At 43.4% G+C, this 18,216-nt stretch overlaps 1 protein-coding gene across 1 annotated transcript; it reads right to left on the bottom strand.

Annotated features, from left to right (window-relative positions):
- Positions 1 to 257: 257 nt before the first annotated feature.
- On the bottom strand, positions 258 to 7,572 carry ENSA (endosulfine alpha). The gene is made up of 4 exons (XM_036905238.2): positions 7,366 to 7,572; positions 5,186 to 5,311; positions 3,755 to 3,921; positions 258 to 1,006 (listed from the first exon to the last, which is right to left on the bottom strand). The coding sequence occupies exons 1-4, from the start codon at positions 7,420 to 7,422 to the stop codon at positions 991 to 993; spliced, it is 366 nt and encodes a 121-aa protein (XP_036761133.1). The 5' UTR covers positions 7,423 to 7,572; the 3' UTR covers positions 258 to 990.
- Positions 7,573 to 18,216: the final 10,644 nt, after the last annotated feature.

An 18,216-nucleotide genomic window follows, 5' to 3' on the forward strand; every position in this document is an offset into this window, starting at 1 on the left:
TACATCAATTCTCTCATTTTGAGCCAACACCTGAGGCTGATGCATCTTCCTCATCAGTTACAAAACAAAGGGTAACAGGAGTCAGGAAAAGCCCTGGTCTGTACGCCAACGTCCTTGCTCCCTTTCCTTGAGTGACAGAAGGGACCCCAGCCACATTCCATATTAAGGGCCCGTGTCCCTTAGAAACTTCCTGAATGGTGTCTTCAGTCTTGTTTTCTTCCCTTCCCCCAAACCCCAATAAAACACACCAACTGCTCCAGAGTATTTGTGGGTTGGGTTTTTCATAGGTCATTGTCTTTTCTTTTTTTATTTCAGATACTGAAAAAGTCCCCTGGGCTCTGTGGGGCTCTCCACTCTCATGGCCCCTTTCCCCTACATTCACTGCCCCTCTCCCCAAGCAAATCTATTTCAAGGACAGCACTTTTTAAACAAACAATTAACATTAATTGCATTCTTAGCCTGTTCTGCAGAACCAGAGGAGCTGTTTGCATCTGTCATATTTAGATGGACAGTTTCCTTTATCTGACACTAGGTCCCCAGCCACATCCAAGCAAAGTATTTTTATGCGGAGCTGAATTAGAATCCCTCATCGTTAGTCTACTCCACGTCTTCCCCCACACACCCATCCCACATCAGCCACATGGTTAGGAAGGAGGATAATCAGGAATGTTTTTATCAACCCCAGTCTCTAATTCATATTCCCCTAAATCTCCCACCCCACCTTCTCAAACATTCCCCATTCCCTCCAGGATTTCACTGAGATTTCTCCCAACAGTCATTTGGAAAAAGGTAAAACAAAAAAGGTTCAAGGTCTTGGTGCTCAGCCCAAGGGGCTCCATGCGCTGGGACACCAACGGGCAGGGGCTTCTGCCTCTCCAGCCCGCGCCCGAGCCACCTCCTGACCCCTGGCTGCAAAAGCAGGGAGGGGCAGGAGCCAGCACAGGACCCAGGGGGGCAGCGTCTCAGGATCTGGCGGAGCCCCGGGCAGCATCATTCAACTTGGCCACTGTGGATGAACACAGAAGGAGAAAAAGAAAACACTGTCAAGTAATAAGGGAAAAAGTCCTAAGTTCCATCCCAGTCTGCAACCCATGACTCTTCCACACTTAATCTTTAGGCTTCCTGGCACATGCCTCAATCCTATCCATAGAAAGTTAGAAAGAGAGAGAAAGGGAGAATTTAAATCTTTTCCTGTGTACAAACAACAAAAAAAATGTTTGCATTTTGGATATATCCATGAAAACAGACAGAAAAACAGTTCTTTAGACAAGACAAAAATAACTGGAGGCTTGTAGGAGTGTAAGGTAGAGTTGGCTCAGTTTCACAGGCACAGCCACAGCCATGTACAGCAGCAGAGGCTGAATGGGGGCACACAGTGACATGGTGGTGACTGTGTGGAGGCCAGGGCCAGACAGTACATATAATTGGAGTAGATTTAACAATCTAGGATCAGTCAAAGCAATTTGGATTTGGATTTTGAAATGACCATCTTTGCAATGGAAGTTATGTACTTCATGCAATATAAACAGGTGGCAAATACAGAATGCAGCTTGTTTCTTTGTTATCTTAGCCTTGAAAATAATCATGTAGAGAGAAAGTAAGACCAACAGTTTTCTGATTTCTCTATTTCTTCTATTCCTTCCTAAAACCAGACTCATTGTTAACTCAGGCTTGAGGATTCAAACTGACCAATAGAGAAAGCAGTTCAGACAGAAGAGAAAAAAAGTACAAAATTCGAGAAGATCGGAGATGAAGAAAACATACAAAATTATATATATATTTATATATATAATAACATGATGTATCTATGTACAACATGGCTGGGACAGGTGAGGAAACTATACAAGAATGTTCAGCATTTTCCTCTTCCCACATGGGCTTTAGACTAAGGAAGACAGCATGAGGAAATGGAGCAAGAACACAAAAATTATATACAATTACAAGCAACAGTCAAGGAGTTTGGGGGCCAGGTAATCCAGGGATCCTGCTCTCTCCATTCTTCCCTCACCAACTCTTTCCTATCCAATCTGAATGACAGCCTGAAAAGTGAATGGTCAGTCAGGAAAGAAATATATACACACCCCATTCCCCAACATGCACATAAGGAAGTTCATCAGTCATTTAATCATGCCAAATGTTTGGCATATCAGAATCTGGTGGTGAGAGGGCAAGAAGGATGACAGAATCTTGCTCTCCTGAACAGTTAGTCCTCACCCTGGCCCTCTCTGTCATATCTAGCAGGTTGCATCAGTGAGATTCAGGCCAAAAGATAGTGATAACTAGACTGAAGATGCTGGCCACCCACAAGCCCTTTCCTCCATCTATTCATGGATCGGCATTGCGACTCCTCCTCAGAGCCCAGAAGCCAGGTTAGTAAGGTCTAGGGAAATGTGTGTTCCTTTTCTCTCTTCCTAACCACCTTCCCTAAATTCCTTCATGGTGAATCATCTCCCAAGAACCTGCTGCTCCAGCCCTGCCATAGGACCAAGCCCTGGAGGCTAGCTCAGTTCACTTGTTTTCTTTTTGTCTCCCTAACAAAACACCTGACATTTCATTATATCTGAAATGTGGAACTCCACATGTGCATGACTGAGCATGTTTCCTCAGGCCTCCAGCTTGGCTGCCAGAGCAGCTTTTTAGCAGCGAAGTCTGATCGTAGGTCAGGAAAGTAGGTGGGGGCAGAGGCAAGACATTTCCATGGCTAGCTTCCTAGAAATTTTTTTTTGACACCCAAGGCCACGATACTTATGAGGCCCTCTTGCCTGAATTTATAACCCCCAAACCTCAGCTTCCCCTCTCTCTATGGGGTCTTCAAATGGTTCCCCTCTGTAGGCTCACCCAAGGGCCTTCCTCACTTTCAGTTTCACAATGAATAGTACTTATTTTTTCCAGATGAGAGTTGTAAGGTTTTTTAAAATCAGAATCAATCTTACCTATATTCAACTCTACTTTATAGTGAGGAAACAGAAATCCAGAGAGGTTAAATGACTTGACCAAGGTCACACAGCAGTTCTACTGAGACTGAGTGTAACTAGAGCCCAGATTATTGACTCCTAAACTAGTGCTCTGTCCACTATCCCATAATACTTTTGAAAGCAACATGCTGGAAGAGAGAGAGAGAAGGTGCCCATTTTATGTGAATAATGTCCTCTAATCTTTACATTATTTAAGAGCCAGGGCAAACTCTAAAAGACAGTGACTAAGGGAAGTTAAGCGGGCATTGTTTTAGGCACGCAAATCAGTTTTTCTTTCCGAGAATTCTCTAAACCTGCTGTAACGGACACAGGAAGCAAAGCAGCCTAAGGGACAAAACACGTAGAAGCACAAAAAACAGATCTCAATCAACCTACCTTTCCCAGGTAAGTGAGGTTAGCCTTGGGATGTTAAACCTGCTGTGTTATTCCAAAGACTTAGCCTAACCAATTTTGGGATATTCTTTTCCAGAAGGAGAAATTCTATCTCCCCAGTTTCTCATACAAAGAAAAAGAGAGTTTGCAACATTATCCAATCCTAGTTTCTTATTTCTGTCCCTACATGGGCTACAGTGAAGGTATGGAAATCTCAGTTTTACCAAGGAAATGAACTCAGAGGCCCTCTTCAACTCACATTACCTTCTCAGTGGCCCCCAGCAGAATCACAGCCATTTCTGGCTCACAAGCTGAGAAGACACAACTAGGTGCCTACTGAATCCCTGCCTATGATATATAAAAGTCCAGTGGGTGAGGAAGGGGAGAGGAAGAGGGGCCCAGGTTACCCCGCGAGCTTGCTGGTGACGAGTGAGGACTTTCTCTGGGGCAGATCCTGAGGGGTGGGGATGTGGTCGCCAGTCACCAGGTTCTTGTCCGCTCCTGCACTTGGCAGCTGCTTGTTCTTCATCTTGGCCTTGGCCATGTTGTAGTCTCCTGAGTCAAAGTACTTTTGCTGAGAGACAAGATGGAGGTTTAGGTGAGTCTGGAGCTCTGGCCCTCCTTGAAAGCAAGGAAACTCACATTTATTATAAAACCTCACCTACACTCAGATCTTTGAAGTCATCTTTGATTAACCTCATGCATACATAGCTCAGCATTAATTACATGTACTTATGTCTTCTCCCTAACACGTTCTGACTTTTTCAGGTGTGCAATTTCACAGCAGTATGTATGTTTGGAGATAAGAGAGCCCCTATATCCTTTGCACCCACATCCTGTGTAGTGCCATCAGCACAGGATGGTTTAACCAAATTACTAACTAATCATAAAGGCTTACTGACAATCTAGTAGTCTCAAATGACTTTGGTTCTGGAGAAACAGAAATGAATAGATATACAGAAGGGTCAGCCTGGGGCTATCCTAACAATCAATAGGAGATCAACCTCTAAATTAAAAACTATTCTCTCAAACCATGAACAGACACAGGGCTTCTCATGAGGACACCATATCTTTCCTCTGACTCCCACGGCTGTGACAGCCTGCTCACACCTGACTTGCCTACAGCAAGGCAGACTGCAAATCAGCACCACATCAGCACCTGTGACTAAGACTCAGAAACCAGGGTTCTTCACAGGGACCTGTTTCACTCAGAGCAACACACTCTAGCTGAGTGACCTACAGTCCCTTAGTCAGCTTTACGTACCTCTGGGGACTGAGACACCTGAGCAGGAGCTAGGTGGCTATGAAGGCAGACTCTCCCTTGGTGAGGAGGACCACTTTGGACAAGAAAAATAAGTCTTCAGGGAGTACAGTTAATGGCTGGTCCTAACTTCAAGGGTCTGAAGAAATCTATTCATTTCAGGTTGGAAAAATCTGTAGGACAGATGGTTTGTTCCTTTTCTGAAATGACGTACCCTAAAATGTAGCTCTAATCCTAAAAAATTTAGTTCCTAAAACTCTCACCATCCAAATTGGCAAATGACTACCAGTCAGCATTCCAGTCTCTAAAATCCTTCCTTTCTTTATTCCCCTCCCAATATCCCCACACCTCAAAGCCCCTACATTAAGCTGTAATATCTTATATGGGCAATCAGAAGATAACTGATACCGTATCAGGGATTTACAATAATTTGCTTTGTTTTTTACAAGTTCCTAATTCCACCTTTCTACTGCTCAGCAACACAACATCCAGATGAGAATTCAGAACTTCCACAGATCTCATCCCTAAAGTCTCCTTTGGTTCCAGAGTAAGAAAGTAAAGAGATTGTGCCCCATACCCCTTTCTGAAGCCTCTTCATGAGGAAGTCAGATCCACCAGGCTTTTGTCCTAGGCTTGGATATTTGGCCTTTAGCTTTGCCTCTTCAGCTCTCTCAGGGAGAATACCTTCTTTCTCCTGTGTGTCCTACAGGAAACAAATGGACCAATAAAATTAATGACTGAGAAGAAACTGCTTCTAATACCTAATAAACATGTATACTACCAACTTTCCCTGAAGATCCACCCACTTGGAAACACGCTATTTCCACTCTGCTCTTATATAAAGCTGGACCTTTGTTCAAATCCCTAAAGCTTAAGATGACTGTATTGTGAGAAGAAAAAGACAAGCTAGTTTTCACACGATGCCCAGGGAACCACCTCCATGATGTGAGTATTGGGTTAAAGGTAATAACTAAATACAATACTTGAATCAGAATGAGCCACAGCTCACTCAGCACAGAAGCTAGGAAAGAAAACAAGAGGGAAGAGCTAGCCAGAACTTCTGATGATACAAGATGAGTAGGAAAGCTAACACACAGTACAGGTAAATGGGAAATCAAAAAGGATAATTCTGCTGAAATGTTCCCTCCTTACTCAAGAGTGTAAGATAGTCATCTGATAAGTCTCTGTGGAGGAAGCTACAGCTACGTGGTCTCCAAAAACACTCCACCTCAGTAATCGGACAAAGTTGCTTTAGTATTTCCACAAACATTATGGTAGGAAGATGACAGGTAAACAGATGGAAAGGACACTGTTTCTAACCTCGGGAGAATTGAGATACAGTATGTTCACTAGTATTTACCCAGTTTTTTTTTTGGTATCATTAATGTAAAATTACATGAGCAACATTATGGTTACTAGACTCCCCTCATTATCAAGTTCCCACCACATACCCAAATTTACAGTCACTGTCCATCAGCGTAGTAAGATGCTATAGAATCACTACCTGTCTTCTCTGTGTTGCACTGCCCTTCCTGTGCCCCAGTCTCTACATTATGTGTGCTAATTGTAATGCCCCCTTATCCTCCTTCTCCCTCCCTTCCCACCCATCCTCCCCAGTCCCTTTCCCTTTGGTAACTGTTGGTCCATTCTTGGGTTCTGTGATTCTGCTGCTGTTTTGTTTCTTCAGTTTATTCTTAGTTTTTATACTCCACAGATGAGTAAAATCATCTGATACTTGCCTTTTTCTGCCTGGCTTATTTCACTGAGCATAATACCCTCTAGCTCCATCCATGTTGTTGCAAATGGTAGGATTTGTTTTCTTCTTATGGCTGAATAATATTCCATTGTGTATATGTACCACATCTTCTTTATCCATTCATCTACTGATGGACACTTAGGTTGCTTTCATTTCTTGGCTATTGTAAATAGTGCTGCGATATACATAGGTATTACCCAGTTTTTACCAAAAAGTCAACACCTTCCCAGTGGGGCAAGTGATGAAAGTTTGGGTAACAGCCAGGAGCTCAACTCGCTTGCAGAGGCTTTCACTGGTGGTGGTATTCTCTTCTTGCTTTTTGTGGGCCCTGCTGCCCTTTAGTAATTTTTGAAAAGGACCTAAACCCAGTAAGAAGTGGATTTCGGGTGTTTTCATCACATAATTGCAGGTGAGCTTAGTACGACCACTTGCCTTGGATGTCCTGGGGGAATAAGGTGGCGTCTTTCTTGTCACGACGCTCCCGGTGTCTTTCTAGGTTTAACCTCCATTATTCTGTATGGAACTCTAGCCCTCTACAATCCTGTTCGGTCCTCACTGAAGGTGGGCAACAGACCAACCCCAACCGTCAAAACAGATCTCTTGAGAAAGCTGCAGCCTTAAACTAACCATAATAATAATTTCTCTTCTCCCTACCCCCAAGTGCTGGTCCTTTGTAAAATTCTTTACCTCGACGTGTATCTTTCTGAGGACTCAGGATGCTGACCGTAGCCTGGTTGTCCGGTCATTAACACATACTAACCAAGAACACACACTGCATCTTGGGACCACCACCCCCTTTCATTCACTCAGTTTTTCCAAACACCCGCCCTGCGCCCAAGCTCGGCCAATTAGAGCACAACTTAAGTCTGCCTGCGTGACGTATGAAGTAGCCAACCCCTGCAGGACCTGAGACAATGGCGACCAATTCGCAGCGGTGGGAGACCGACTGCCGCCCCATCACGGTCGCCCCCTGCTCGCAGCCCGCACCCCCTCCATTTCACCTGCTTCTCCTCGCCGGTCTCCTCCGCAGGGTTCTCCTCTTCTTGTTTCTGGGACATGGCGGGGCCGGGGCTGTGGCGTGTAGGGGGCCCGGGAAGTCAAACGGAGAAGGGAAGGGGGAGGGGAAACGGGGACAACCTGCGCGGCTGCTTCGGCTCCTGTCACTAAGGTTGCTCTGTCAAAATGGCGGCTCCTGCGTGTGACGCCGCGGCCGCCCTTTCCATTGGGAGCCAATGGAAGTGGGGTAGATGCTGCAATGACGTAACGACCTACCAATAATTGCCGGCTAAAGGCGGGAGGGAGGCGACGGGCAAGCTGGAACACCAGTCTAGAAAGAGCGTGAGCCACAAGGGCCAATTGGAAGCCCATGGGAGATGTGGGGGCGGCACTGCTAAGCTTTGGCAATTTTGCCCAATGGTGGTGGCGTCAGACCTCTGACACCACTCTCGGTTCCCTGGCAGGCGTTGCCGAGTTTCAAACGGGAGTTAAAGGATGTACGCATTTTATTTCAAGGTGGAGAGGATTAAGCCTTGGGCATTGTTAGCAGAAAATGGTCGATCTTAAATAATTTGGAAGTGAGAATGGACTTTAAAGTGATACTCAACGACATTCCAATGTGTCATTTGGTTTGCGGAAAGGAGAGACTTGAGTCCTCAATCCGAGTCATTTCGCAGAACACAAATAGCATACGTTCTATGATTTAACTTAATCTTAAAGACACTGTTATACTTACTTGTTAGGGGTCATACCATGAAGACAAAGCTCCTTGAAACAGCACAGTTCTAAGTATATGGTAAACATTTAGTAAATTGTTAACACTAGTTAACCAATCTGGAGTCACAGTACAATATTTCCATAAGGGTCTGTTTGTAGATGGTACTGTATTAATTTTACAGGGGATATTTGGATAGTAAGGCAGTCTCTGCCTTTCGGAAGCTTATTAGTGGGCGTTGGAGCTGAGGTTGGAGGGGGTCATTCATAGTGTGCCAGGAGTACCCCGAATCCCCAAAATTAAATCGACACATTGTCCTGGAGTGGTAGCCATGGCATTTTTCATATTTAAAAAGTCTACTAGTAATAACAGTGCAAAATTCATATTAAATTTTAATTTTCCAGGCAATGTGTTGTAACAAATAACCTTGGGGCTATCTGTTCTTTTTTCTGTGTAATTAGAAATTTTCTGTATAATCCTTTTCTAATAGAGAAATTTGACAAACACTGGGATACACAGATTATTATCATAAAAGGAAAAATCTGATTAGCATTGAAATAAAAGTGTTAATAAAGGGCTACACGGGTTCAAATGAAGGCTCATATTCAGTATGGGGTCCAAAAGAAGACTTTGTGTCAGAGGTGGTTGTAAGTCCGCAGAGAGGAAATCCTGGGGCAAAATACCTCTGAAAATGGAAATCAGTCAAAGGGAGAAATAAAGTTTAAAATTCAATTATTGTTTACAAACTGCAGTCTGGGCCCCTCTCTCTTTCCTGCTCCAGAAGAAGTACCCTCTCAGGTACAGATAAGCCCTCCATGCCCAGGTAATTACCCATTGATATGGAGATGAACTTCTCTCCACCCCTGAGGAATGATGCAAATGTACTAAAGCCATACTTCTTTCCACATCTGAATGCCTATTGATATGCAGATGTACTAAAGCCAGGCGAGATATTCTGGAAACACTACAATTTTACCCACAGGCCACCCCTCTAGAAATCTCGCCTTATAATTTACTCATTCTCCCTCTTCCAACCAATCTAATAACATATAATAGCAACAGCAATAAAATCATAATAATCCTCAAGCCAGAGGATTCAGCCTATGCAGATTAAGTAAATGTACTTTACAGCACAATCTTTCACTAAGCACAAAATGTTTCTACACTTGTTCATTCATTCCTAACAACTATGCTAGATTACTCACAAACTTTTGCCAGACATTAGACAAAGTCAAGCCTCTCTTTAAGCACTTTTTTCTTGACAAGAGCAACACAATCATGATAACTCTCAAACCAGAGGATTCAGCTAGGTTCAAAGTCCCATGCAGATTAAGTCCAAAGCTCATCCATTCCAGCTGTCACATGTCAGCTGCAGCCAGGGGGCACATCCAGGACACAAGGACTGTAGAAGAAAATAACTCTGATTGTAGGGGGTCACTTTGCTGTTCTTCTAGGAATACACAGGAGGCCAGCTTCCAGGCCTTTTACCCAAGGTGCCAGGAGGGCCAGCCATCGCTGGCCAATGTGTTGAAATATCCAGGGCCATGTCCATTTTATTCCTAATTGCTGCACACATCCTTGCAATGCATGTCCAATAAAGTGGGTGCCTTGATCACTCTCAATCACTGGCGACCGGCCATAGGCTGCAAAGAGATGCACTAAGCCCCTCGCGGTGGTTTGCTGATCTGCACAATGTGCAGTGCACTCCTTCTGGGCTCGGCTGACTTCTTCAAAGGTCAATGGCAAGCCCCACTGACAGGCTACAGTTCCCATTGCCTTTTGCCCAGCATGCAACAAACGCTGATGTAGCCATTGGGACACATCAGAGGCAGGCTTTCCTTCTAGCCAGCACACCTAGGACAATGTGTCTGCTTCATCATTCCCTGGAGGTGCCAAAGGCAAATGGCCGGTCACATGATATATGGTAGGTGTCTGTGCTACACCACTCTGTGGCCTTTGGGTCCAGTCTCGCACCCACCTTGCGATGGGATAGGTGGTTATTACTTTGGTCAGAGCTGTTCTGGCGGTGGGCTCCATAGCCAGTGTTAGAAAAAGCATAAAACCTAAATGTGATTTATTCCCACCAGGAGGTTTAAACATTTTAACAGGAAGGTATTAACAAAGGGCCATGTGGTGGAAAATATGCCAGGAAGCTGCTCAGGCTGAGAGTCGGGGTGTGAGGGGGGAATTGGTAAAGGCCTGGCTATACCTGTTTGAGTTTTTTTAAACCTACCAGTGAAATTAAGACAAATGTGAGAGAAGGCCCAATGTGGATATAATTGGCTTAGGCGACATCCAGGAAAGAATGTGAACCCTGTAGTTCTCAGCCAATGAGGAACCAAGGGAGGGACTTGCGTACTAGGGAATAAATTACTTGGTGCCAGCGGCCTCAGGTGTGCCTGACCACCAGACACCCGATCTTGCAAGATCGTCATTAAAGCCTCACTCCGCTGTTCTCTTTGTCTCCATGTGCACTTATTGAGTTTGGACCAGTGAGTGTGTTTCTCACAGTCAGCAAGGCATGGTACACAGCAGCCAGTTGCTTCTCTATCAAGGTGACCTGGACCTCTGCTCCTTTCCATAGTTGTGGCCAGGCTCCAGCTGGCAGCAGGAGCAGCAGCAGTGGCAGAAGCAGTAGCCTTAGGCTCAGGACACAGGCTGGGGTCGGCGTGGCCAACGGTGGTGGTGGCACCTCCACGACCACACGAGTGTAGACAGATGTCCCTTGGCTCGAGCGCCACTTCTCCCCATCATTTCTTAGGGCAGCCCTCCCAAAGGTTGCACTCATTATGACAGATTTCGGATTCAGAGGAATCCTGTTGACTACTGCCAGAAGTAATTCTGGGGAAAGGAAATACCAGGGCAAAATACCTCTAAAAACCTAAATCAGTCAAAGGTAGAAATAAAGTTTAAAATCCATTTATTGCTTACAAACCGCGGTCTAGGCTCTTCTCTCTTTCCTGCTCCAGCAGAAGCAAAACCGGCCCTCCCCTTACCTCTTGGGTACAGATAAGCCCTCCAAGCCCAGGTAATTACCTATTGATATTTAGATGAACTTCTCTCCACCCCTGAGGAATGATGAAAATGCACTAAAGCCATACTTCTTTCCACCTCTGAACGCCTATTGATATGCAGATATACTAAAGCCAGGCGAGATATTCTGAAAATACTACAATTTTACTCATAGTGGTGTTTGAAATAAGCTTTAAAGAATTTAGAAGTTTCCCAGGTAAAGAAGTAAGGAAGGGTATTCCAGGCAATGGGCATAGCATGAAGGGTAGAGGAAAAGAATTGAATCCAGAACATGGAGGGCTTTGAATGCTGGAATAAGGAATTTGTGAATACTTGAGTAATCCATGAGAAAGATTTAAAGTTTTTAGTCTAGAGAGTGGAAGATTAGAAATATTCGCCAGGAAGATTAATCTAGTGGTAATGAATAAAAATAATTCCGAATTCCAAGCCAAGAGATACTAGAGGTGGGCAGTTTGGCTAGGAGTCTACAGCAATAATCTAGGTGGGAGATAATTTGGATTTAAACTACAAATGTGTTTAAATGTAGTTTAGCATAGAAACAGTGAACCAAATTGAGTCTTTGGCAATAGAATCCATTAGCAGATGATTGAATACAGAGAAAGAAGACTCCAGGTACCTCAGGGTGAGTGTATAAACAATACATTTAAGAAGAGGAGTCCATTTAGGAATGGAACTGGAAGCATACAGAAAATGACATGTTCAGTTTTGAGTAACTCACTTTAAAAGCCAACGAGCTATTTTGTGGGGATATCCAGACAATTAAGACTTAGGATATATCATTTCTGTGATCTCAATATCTGAAATTTTAGATTTCTAGGAAACACAGATCTGGAGTTTGGAAGAAAAGTAGAAGCTTGTGGGTAAAATTGTAATATTTCTGGAATTTCTCACCTGGCTTTAGTACATCTGCATATCAATAGGCGTTCAGAGGTGGAAAGAAGTATGGCTTTAGTGCATTTTCATCATTCCTCAGGGGTAGAGAGAAGTTGATCTCCATATCACTGGGTAATTACCTGGGCATGGAGGACTTATCTGTACCTGAGAGGTGAGGGAGGTGCTGGTTTTGCTTCTGCTGGAGCAGAGGAGATGGCTTGGGACTGCAGTTTGTAAGCAATAAATGGGTTTTAAGCTTTATTTCTCCCTTTGATTGATTTCGGTTTTAGAGGTATTTTGCCCAGGGATTTCCTTTCCCCAGACTTATATCTGGTGCAGTTGACAGGGTCTCTGAATTCAAAATCTGTCATAATGGGTGTGACTTTTGGGAGGGCCACCCCTAGAAATGATGGGGAGAAGTGGTGCTCATGCTGAGGGATGTGTGCCTGCATTCATGTGGTCATGGAGGCACCACCACCGGTGCTGGTTGTGCTGACCCCGGCCTGTGGCCTGAGCCTAAGGCTGCTGCTGCTGTCACTGCTGCTGTTCCTGCTGCCACCTGGAGCCTGGTCACAACTATGGAAAGGAGCAGAGGTCACCTTGATAGCGAAGCAACTGGCTGCTGTGTACCATGCCTTGCTGGCTATGGAGTCAGTTGCCAGAACAGCTCTGACCAAGGTAATAACCACCTATCCAATTGCGGGGTGGGTGTAAGACTGGACTCAAAGGCCACGGAGTGGCATGGCACAGACACCTACTGTATATTATGTGACTGGCCCTTTGCCTTTGGCATCCCCAGGGAAAGATGAAACAGACACATTGGCCCAGGTGCACTGGCAAGAAGGAAAGCCTGCCTCTGATGTGGCCCAATGGCTACATCAGCATTTGTTGCATGTGGGGCAAAAGACAATGTAGGCTGTAGCCCATCAGTGGGGCTTGCCATTGACCTTTGAAGAAGTCAACCGAGCCCAGAAGGAGTGCACTGGCAGATCAGCAAACCACCAAGAGAGGCCTAGAGCATCTCTTTTCAGTGTATGACTGGCCACAGGTGATTAAGAGTGATTGAAGCATCCACTTTATTGGACATGCATTGCAAGGATGTGTGCAGCAATTAGGAATAAAATGGACATGGCCCTGGACATTTCAACACATGGACCCGTGATGTCTGTCCCTCCTGGCACCATTGGTAAAAGGCCTGGAAGCTGGCCTCCTGTGTATTCCTGGAGGAACAGCAGGGTGGCCCCCAAAGATCACGGTTATTTGTTTCTACAGTCCTTGTGTCCTGGATGCGCCCCCTGGCTGCAGCTGCCATGTTATGGTTGAAATGGATGAGGTTTGGACTTAATCTGCATGGGACTTTGAACCTAGCTGAACCCTCTGGCTTGAGAATTATCATGATTGTGTTGCTGTTGTCAAGAAAAAATGCTTAAAGAGAGGCTTGACTTTGTCTAATGTTCGGTAAAAGTTTTTTTGAGTAATCTAGCATGGTTTTAGGAATGAGTAAACAAGTGTAGCAAGTAATAATAATATTGTGTTAGTGTATTAAACATTTTATGCTCAGTGAGAGATTGTGCTGTAAAGTACATTTACTTAATCTGCATAGGCTGAATCCTCTGGCTTGAGGATTATTATGATTTTATTGCTGTTGCTATTGTATGTCATTAGTTTGGTCGGAAGAGGGGGAAAGAGTAAATTATAAGGCAAGAGCTCTGGAGGGGTGGCCTGTGGGTAAAATTGTAGTATTTCCAGAATATTTCCTGGCTTTAGTACATTTGCATATCAATAGGCATTCAGAGGTGGAGAGAAGTATGGCTTTAGTGCATTTGCATCATTTCTCAGGGCTGGAGAGAAGTTCATCTCCATATCAATGGGTAATTACCTGGCCAAGGAGGGCTTATCTGTACCTGACAGGTGAGGGGGCTTGCTGGTTTTGCTTCTGCTGGAGCAGGAGATATGGCTCAGGACTGCAGTTTGTAATCAATAAATGGGTTTTAAACTTTATTTCTCCCTTTGACTAATTCCATTTTTAGAGGTATTTTGCCCCAGGATTTCCTCTCCCTGGATTTACAAAGCTAAATATGAATAAAATTTGTACTTCTTCACAGAAATATGAGTTGTGGAAGTAGATGGGGTCACCAAAGGATAAAGTAGAAAAAAGAGTCCCCAAGCAGAAACCTGGTGAAAAGTTGGCAAGGGACACAGAAAAAATGACCAGAGTGGTAAGAGGAAGAACCAGGATAGAAGTGACAGAGAAGTTGAAAATAGAGGGGATGAAAGCTAGTTGCAAGTGGTTAAAGAGTGAAGAGGTGGTAGCAATATTAACAGGAAAGCAGAGAAAAGAATTAGGGCAATGAATTAAGAAGCAGCAGAGGATTTTCTTTTTTGGAAGGTAAGCAAGACTATCTAGCATGTTTTCATGGAAGGGGAAGGGACTAATTGAGAAAGAAAAACCAAAAATGTAATTGCTTTAAAGAGGAGATAAGGAAATAATTAGATCATAAGATCATTAGATCAAAATGTGGAGAGGCAGACAGGTTATCTCTGTCAGCTGTAAAGGAGAGTGGGAATGGAAATTTGCAGAGAGATTTTGAGGTGGCTAAACATTTAGGGAAATAATGGCCTTGCTTTTCTGAGGTCAGTCTTTTGAGAATAAAAAAATGATTGGTGGGTTAGAAGATCTTGGTAAAATGAGGGTAGAAATAGCACTACAGAAGATAGCAATGATTCAAAACAGCATGAAAGACCTAGCTGAGATTAGATAAGTATGAATTTGGAGTAGTCCCAACCAGCAGGGCTTTGTAACTGATCAGTTAATTATTGGTTACCTTGGGGTGGAGAAAGTAGCCTGAGTTAACCAGAACAAAGTACTAGTAAAGAAGGAACAATGGAGGGAGGACAATGAGGAAGTCTGGACTGGTTTGCTTGATTGTTAAAATAGATGACTACGGCAGTAGGCTCTTTGGAAATACAATGAAATTCATGAACTGGTAGAAGAACTTGTGAGACAAATGATGTTCAGATTTGGTGGGAATGACTGAGAGAGGCAGAAGAGTAGAAGGCTGCATTGAAAGGGAAATTTCAGTTTGTATCTAGGAAGGTGGGAAATTATAGTTTATGATGTGCTGTAGTTGATAGTTGGTGGCAGATATGTCATAGCTATAAAAAGTCATTGACGTTGCTGTGATAGAGTAAATGTGAAGTCACAAATGTTGAAGTCCAAGAGCATAATGATAGGGAAGGAGGTTAGGAGAGAGGGTGACTGTGACCTATATACTGGGAATGAACTCTAGGTCTCCAACATATATGTATTTAAGTATGTAAGGCACCATATTGTATGACTTACATTGTGTAGAAACAACTGCAATATTAAATAATGTATAACACTTACCAAATAAGTTGTATTTATAAGTGTTTAAAAGATCATTTCTGGCTGAGCTGAGTAGGGAATGTTTCAGATGAGGTAGAATCTAAGCTGGGAGGACAATGAGGATGAATAGGAAAGTTGGAGATTGGTAAAGGGAGAGAGGAAAGGAAGACAATTCAGAGGACTATTCTGTCTTATAAAAGCTTAGAGGGTGACTGATCCCTGACTGAGAGTGTGGAAAAAGCAGATAGAAACTATGTCAAGAGTAACAACTTCTTAGAGGGAGTAAGATCCTACTAGCCCACTAAGACTCCTTTTTCATCCAACAAATTTATCAAGCACTCATTATGTACTTGGTATATACTGTGCTAGGCACCATGAATGCAAAGATAAAGGAAAGTCTCTTCAAGACGTTTACAGATGAATGAGGAGATAAGAGAGAAAGACAATTTACACTGGAGAAGAGTATCCAAGGCAGCTTCCTGGAGGAGATGACATTTGAAGGAAGTATAGGAATACTCAAAGGAAAAAGGTGAGGATGGAGAAATCCTTTTCAGGCAGAATCATAAAAAGACAAAGAATCATAAAAAATTCCATGTACTAATTGTCAATCTTAGTTGATAAGTTCCCAGGGAACTCCATAAAACACAAATTTTGTTAGTCCTCTTTCACCCTTAATGAATCAGCATCTCTGGGCTAGAGCTGGAAAATCTGTGTTTTTGAAAAGCTCCCTAAGGACAGTGTGCAAATAAGGCTGATCTGGAAACCTGTATGAAGCAGGAAGACATGAAACTGTCTCTTGGATCCCAAGGAGACTTGTAAGTCATGCTAACATGTTGGGGTTTTGTGAAGACAAAGGGGTGCCTCTGATTTCAAGTGGGGGTAGTGGTATTGTTAGATTTGGGATTTTGAAAGATTTAACTGTGGTAGCCATTGGGAGATTGGTCTGGAGGGGAGGAGACCACCTAGATCTCTGATTGTGGTAATCCACAAGATTTAAGTGTTCTGATAAAAGGCAGAGGCCATGTGAATTGGGAGAACCTGCAGAGACAAATGATAGTGGATGTGGGGAATAAAGAAGAGGAGAGAACCAAGAATGAGTTCCAAATTCCTGAGTGAAGGGTGGTACCATTTACAGAAAAGCAAATACAGAGAGAATAGCAGATTGGAGGGGGGAAAGTAAGAAGAGAAGAGATCCAAACTTCTTACCTTTTGGTCCTTTTTCTTGCTTATGTCTGAATTTTTCAGGGCAGCACCTTGAATCTTTTCAGAGTACAAAGGGGGATATCTGGGAATAACTGTAAAATTTGTCAGTGCTTAAGTAACTTTCTACAGAAGAATGGCCATGAAGACTGCAAAATATCTGGGTTTAATGCCAGTAGCACCCTCTGATGGGCCAGATTGGGAATACCAGGAAGTTAACCAAGCTTCAGCCTGGCCTTGCCTCCTTTACACATTTGTATACTCTTAGGGCTGGTCTTAAGTGTAGCCTGAAGAAAGTAGCTGTCTAAGTGATCAGAATAATACAGTGTTAAAGTAATTTTAAAAAATGTAAAATCATAACTCACACAAATGAGGGAATTAGTAAGATGTTAAAGTGGTTCAAAGAGAATCTGAAAGATACAGGCAATTAAGAATGCTGAAATGAATTTGCTAATAGATATAAAATTGGTCAATAGCTACAGGGCATAAAATATAATGTTTAGAATTATCTTTTTCATAGGATGTAAATCAGTTGTGATTTGTCTCTTTACGTTTAAGAACCATTTGTATTTCCATCAGCTTTCTCATGTTACAAACTGTAGAACAGTTCAAAGAGGCATGGATCAGATAACTCTGAAGACTCTTCTAGACAATATACAATACTGTTTTTGCCCATTTCAAAGTCTTTTATAATTTTTCTCCTGAGAACAGAAAAGCCTCTCTTCTCATAAACCTCTCACCTATGGCTTCCATTGCATTGAAGTTCCTGGTTAAAGTGCAAATATGTTACCCAGAAGATACCAAATCAACATTGTCAGTTGCCATTTCAAATATGGATGAAGTAGTCAGATCAACTTTAATTAACAGCCATACTGTGAAATATTGGCCCAGAGACGGCCTTAGAGAAAATCACTGAAAGAGAAAGGAAGAAAAGTCACAAATCACTTACTGCAAATCAGCCACTGATAGCAGCTTACTCTTTGTTGTGGTATTTATCTTAAAAAGTATTCAGTCAAAAGGGGACAGTTTTAACCCAGAAGAATGGATCACTAATGAAATTGAATTGCTATCTGAAGATGGGAGGAAGAGTTGGAGCAGAGGGCAACTTTAAAAATCTTAAAATCATGTCAGTGGGGGTGGGAGTGGGCGTGGGGGTAGAGGGCGAGTGGGAGGCTGGCATAGGAGGAAAGGAGAAGGCAAGTTTAAGAAGAGTATAGATCCAAGTTGGGTTTCTTGGTTGGGTAAAATTGTAACATTTCCAGAGTATCTCGCCTGGCTTTAGTGCATTTGCATATCCTCAGGGGTGGAGAGAAGTTCATCTCCAAGTCAATGGGTAATTACCTGGGCAACTGAGGGCATGTCTGAACCTGAGAGTTTGAGGAGAGGGGCTGGCTGGCTTGCTTGCTTGGTTACTGACAGAGCAGGGAGAGAGATGGTGAAGGACTGCAGTTTGTAAGCAATAATCGGGTTTAAAACTTTATTTCTCCCTTTGACTGATTTTGGGTTTTAGAGGTTGTAAGATAAATTTAAGCCAAAATTAGCAGGCGAAGAGAGGCAACAAAGGGCCAGGTAGTTTATTTGAGTGCAACTCCTGGGTGATGTTCCACGGTCTGGGTATTACAGGCCGGGGAAGTCACACCCAGTCAGGGAGGTGAGGGCTTATAAGGG

The sequence above is a fragment of the Manis pentadactyla genome, chromosome 4 (genome assembly GCF_030020395.1).
Source record: "Manis pentadactyla isolate mManPen7 chromosome 4, mManPen7.hap1, whole genome shotgun sequence".
NCBI classification, from domain to species: domain Eukaryota; kingdom Metazoa; phylum Chordata; class Mammalia; order Pholidota; family Manidae; genus Manis; species Manis pentadactyla.

What these genes read in the sequence shown, in the direction of transcription:
- ENSA (XM_036905238.2), bottom strand. Translation starts at nt 7,422, where the DNA reads ATGTCCCAGAAACAAGAAGAGGAGAACCCTGCGGAGGAGACCGGCGAG. An exon ending in AGACCGGCGAGGAGAAGCAG is followed by an intron (nt 5,312 to 7,365) that starts GTGAAATGGAGG and finishes TGTTTCCTGTAG; the next exon opens with GACACACAGGAGAAAGAAGG. An exon ending in TGAAGAGGCTTCAGAAAGGG is followed by an intron (nt 3,922 to 5,185) that starts GTATGGGGCACA and finishes CTTGTCTCTCAG; the next exon opens with CAAAAGTACTTTGACTCAGG.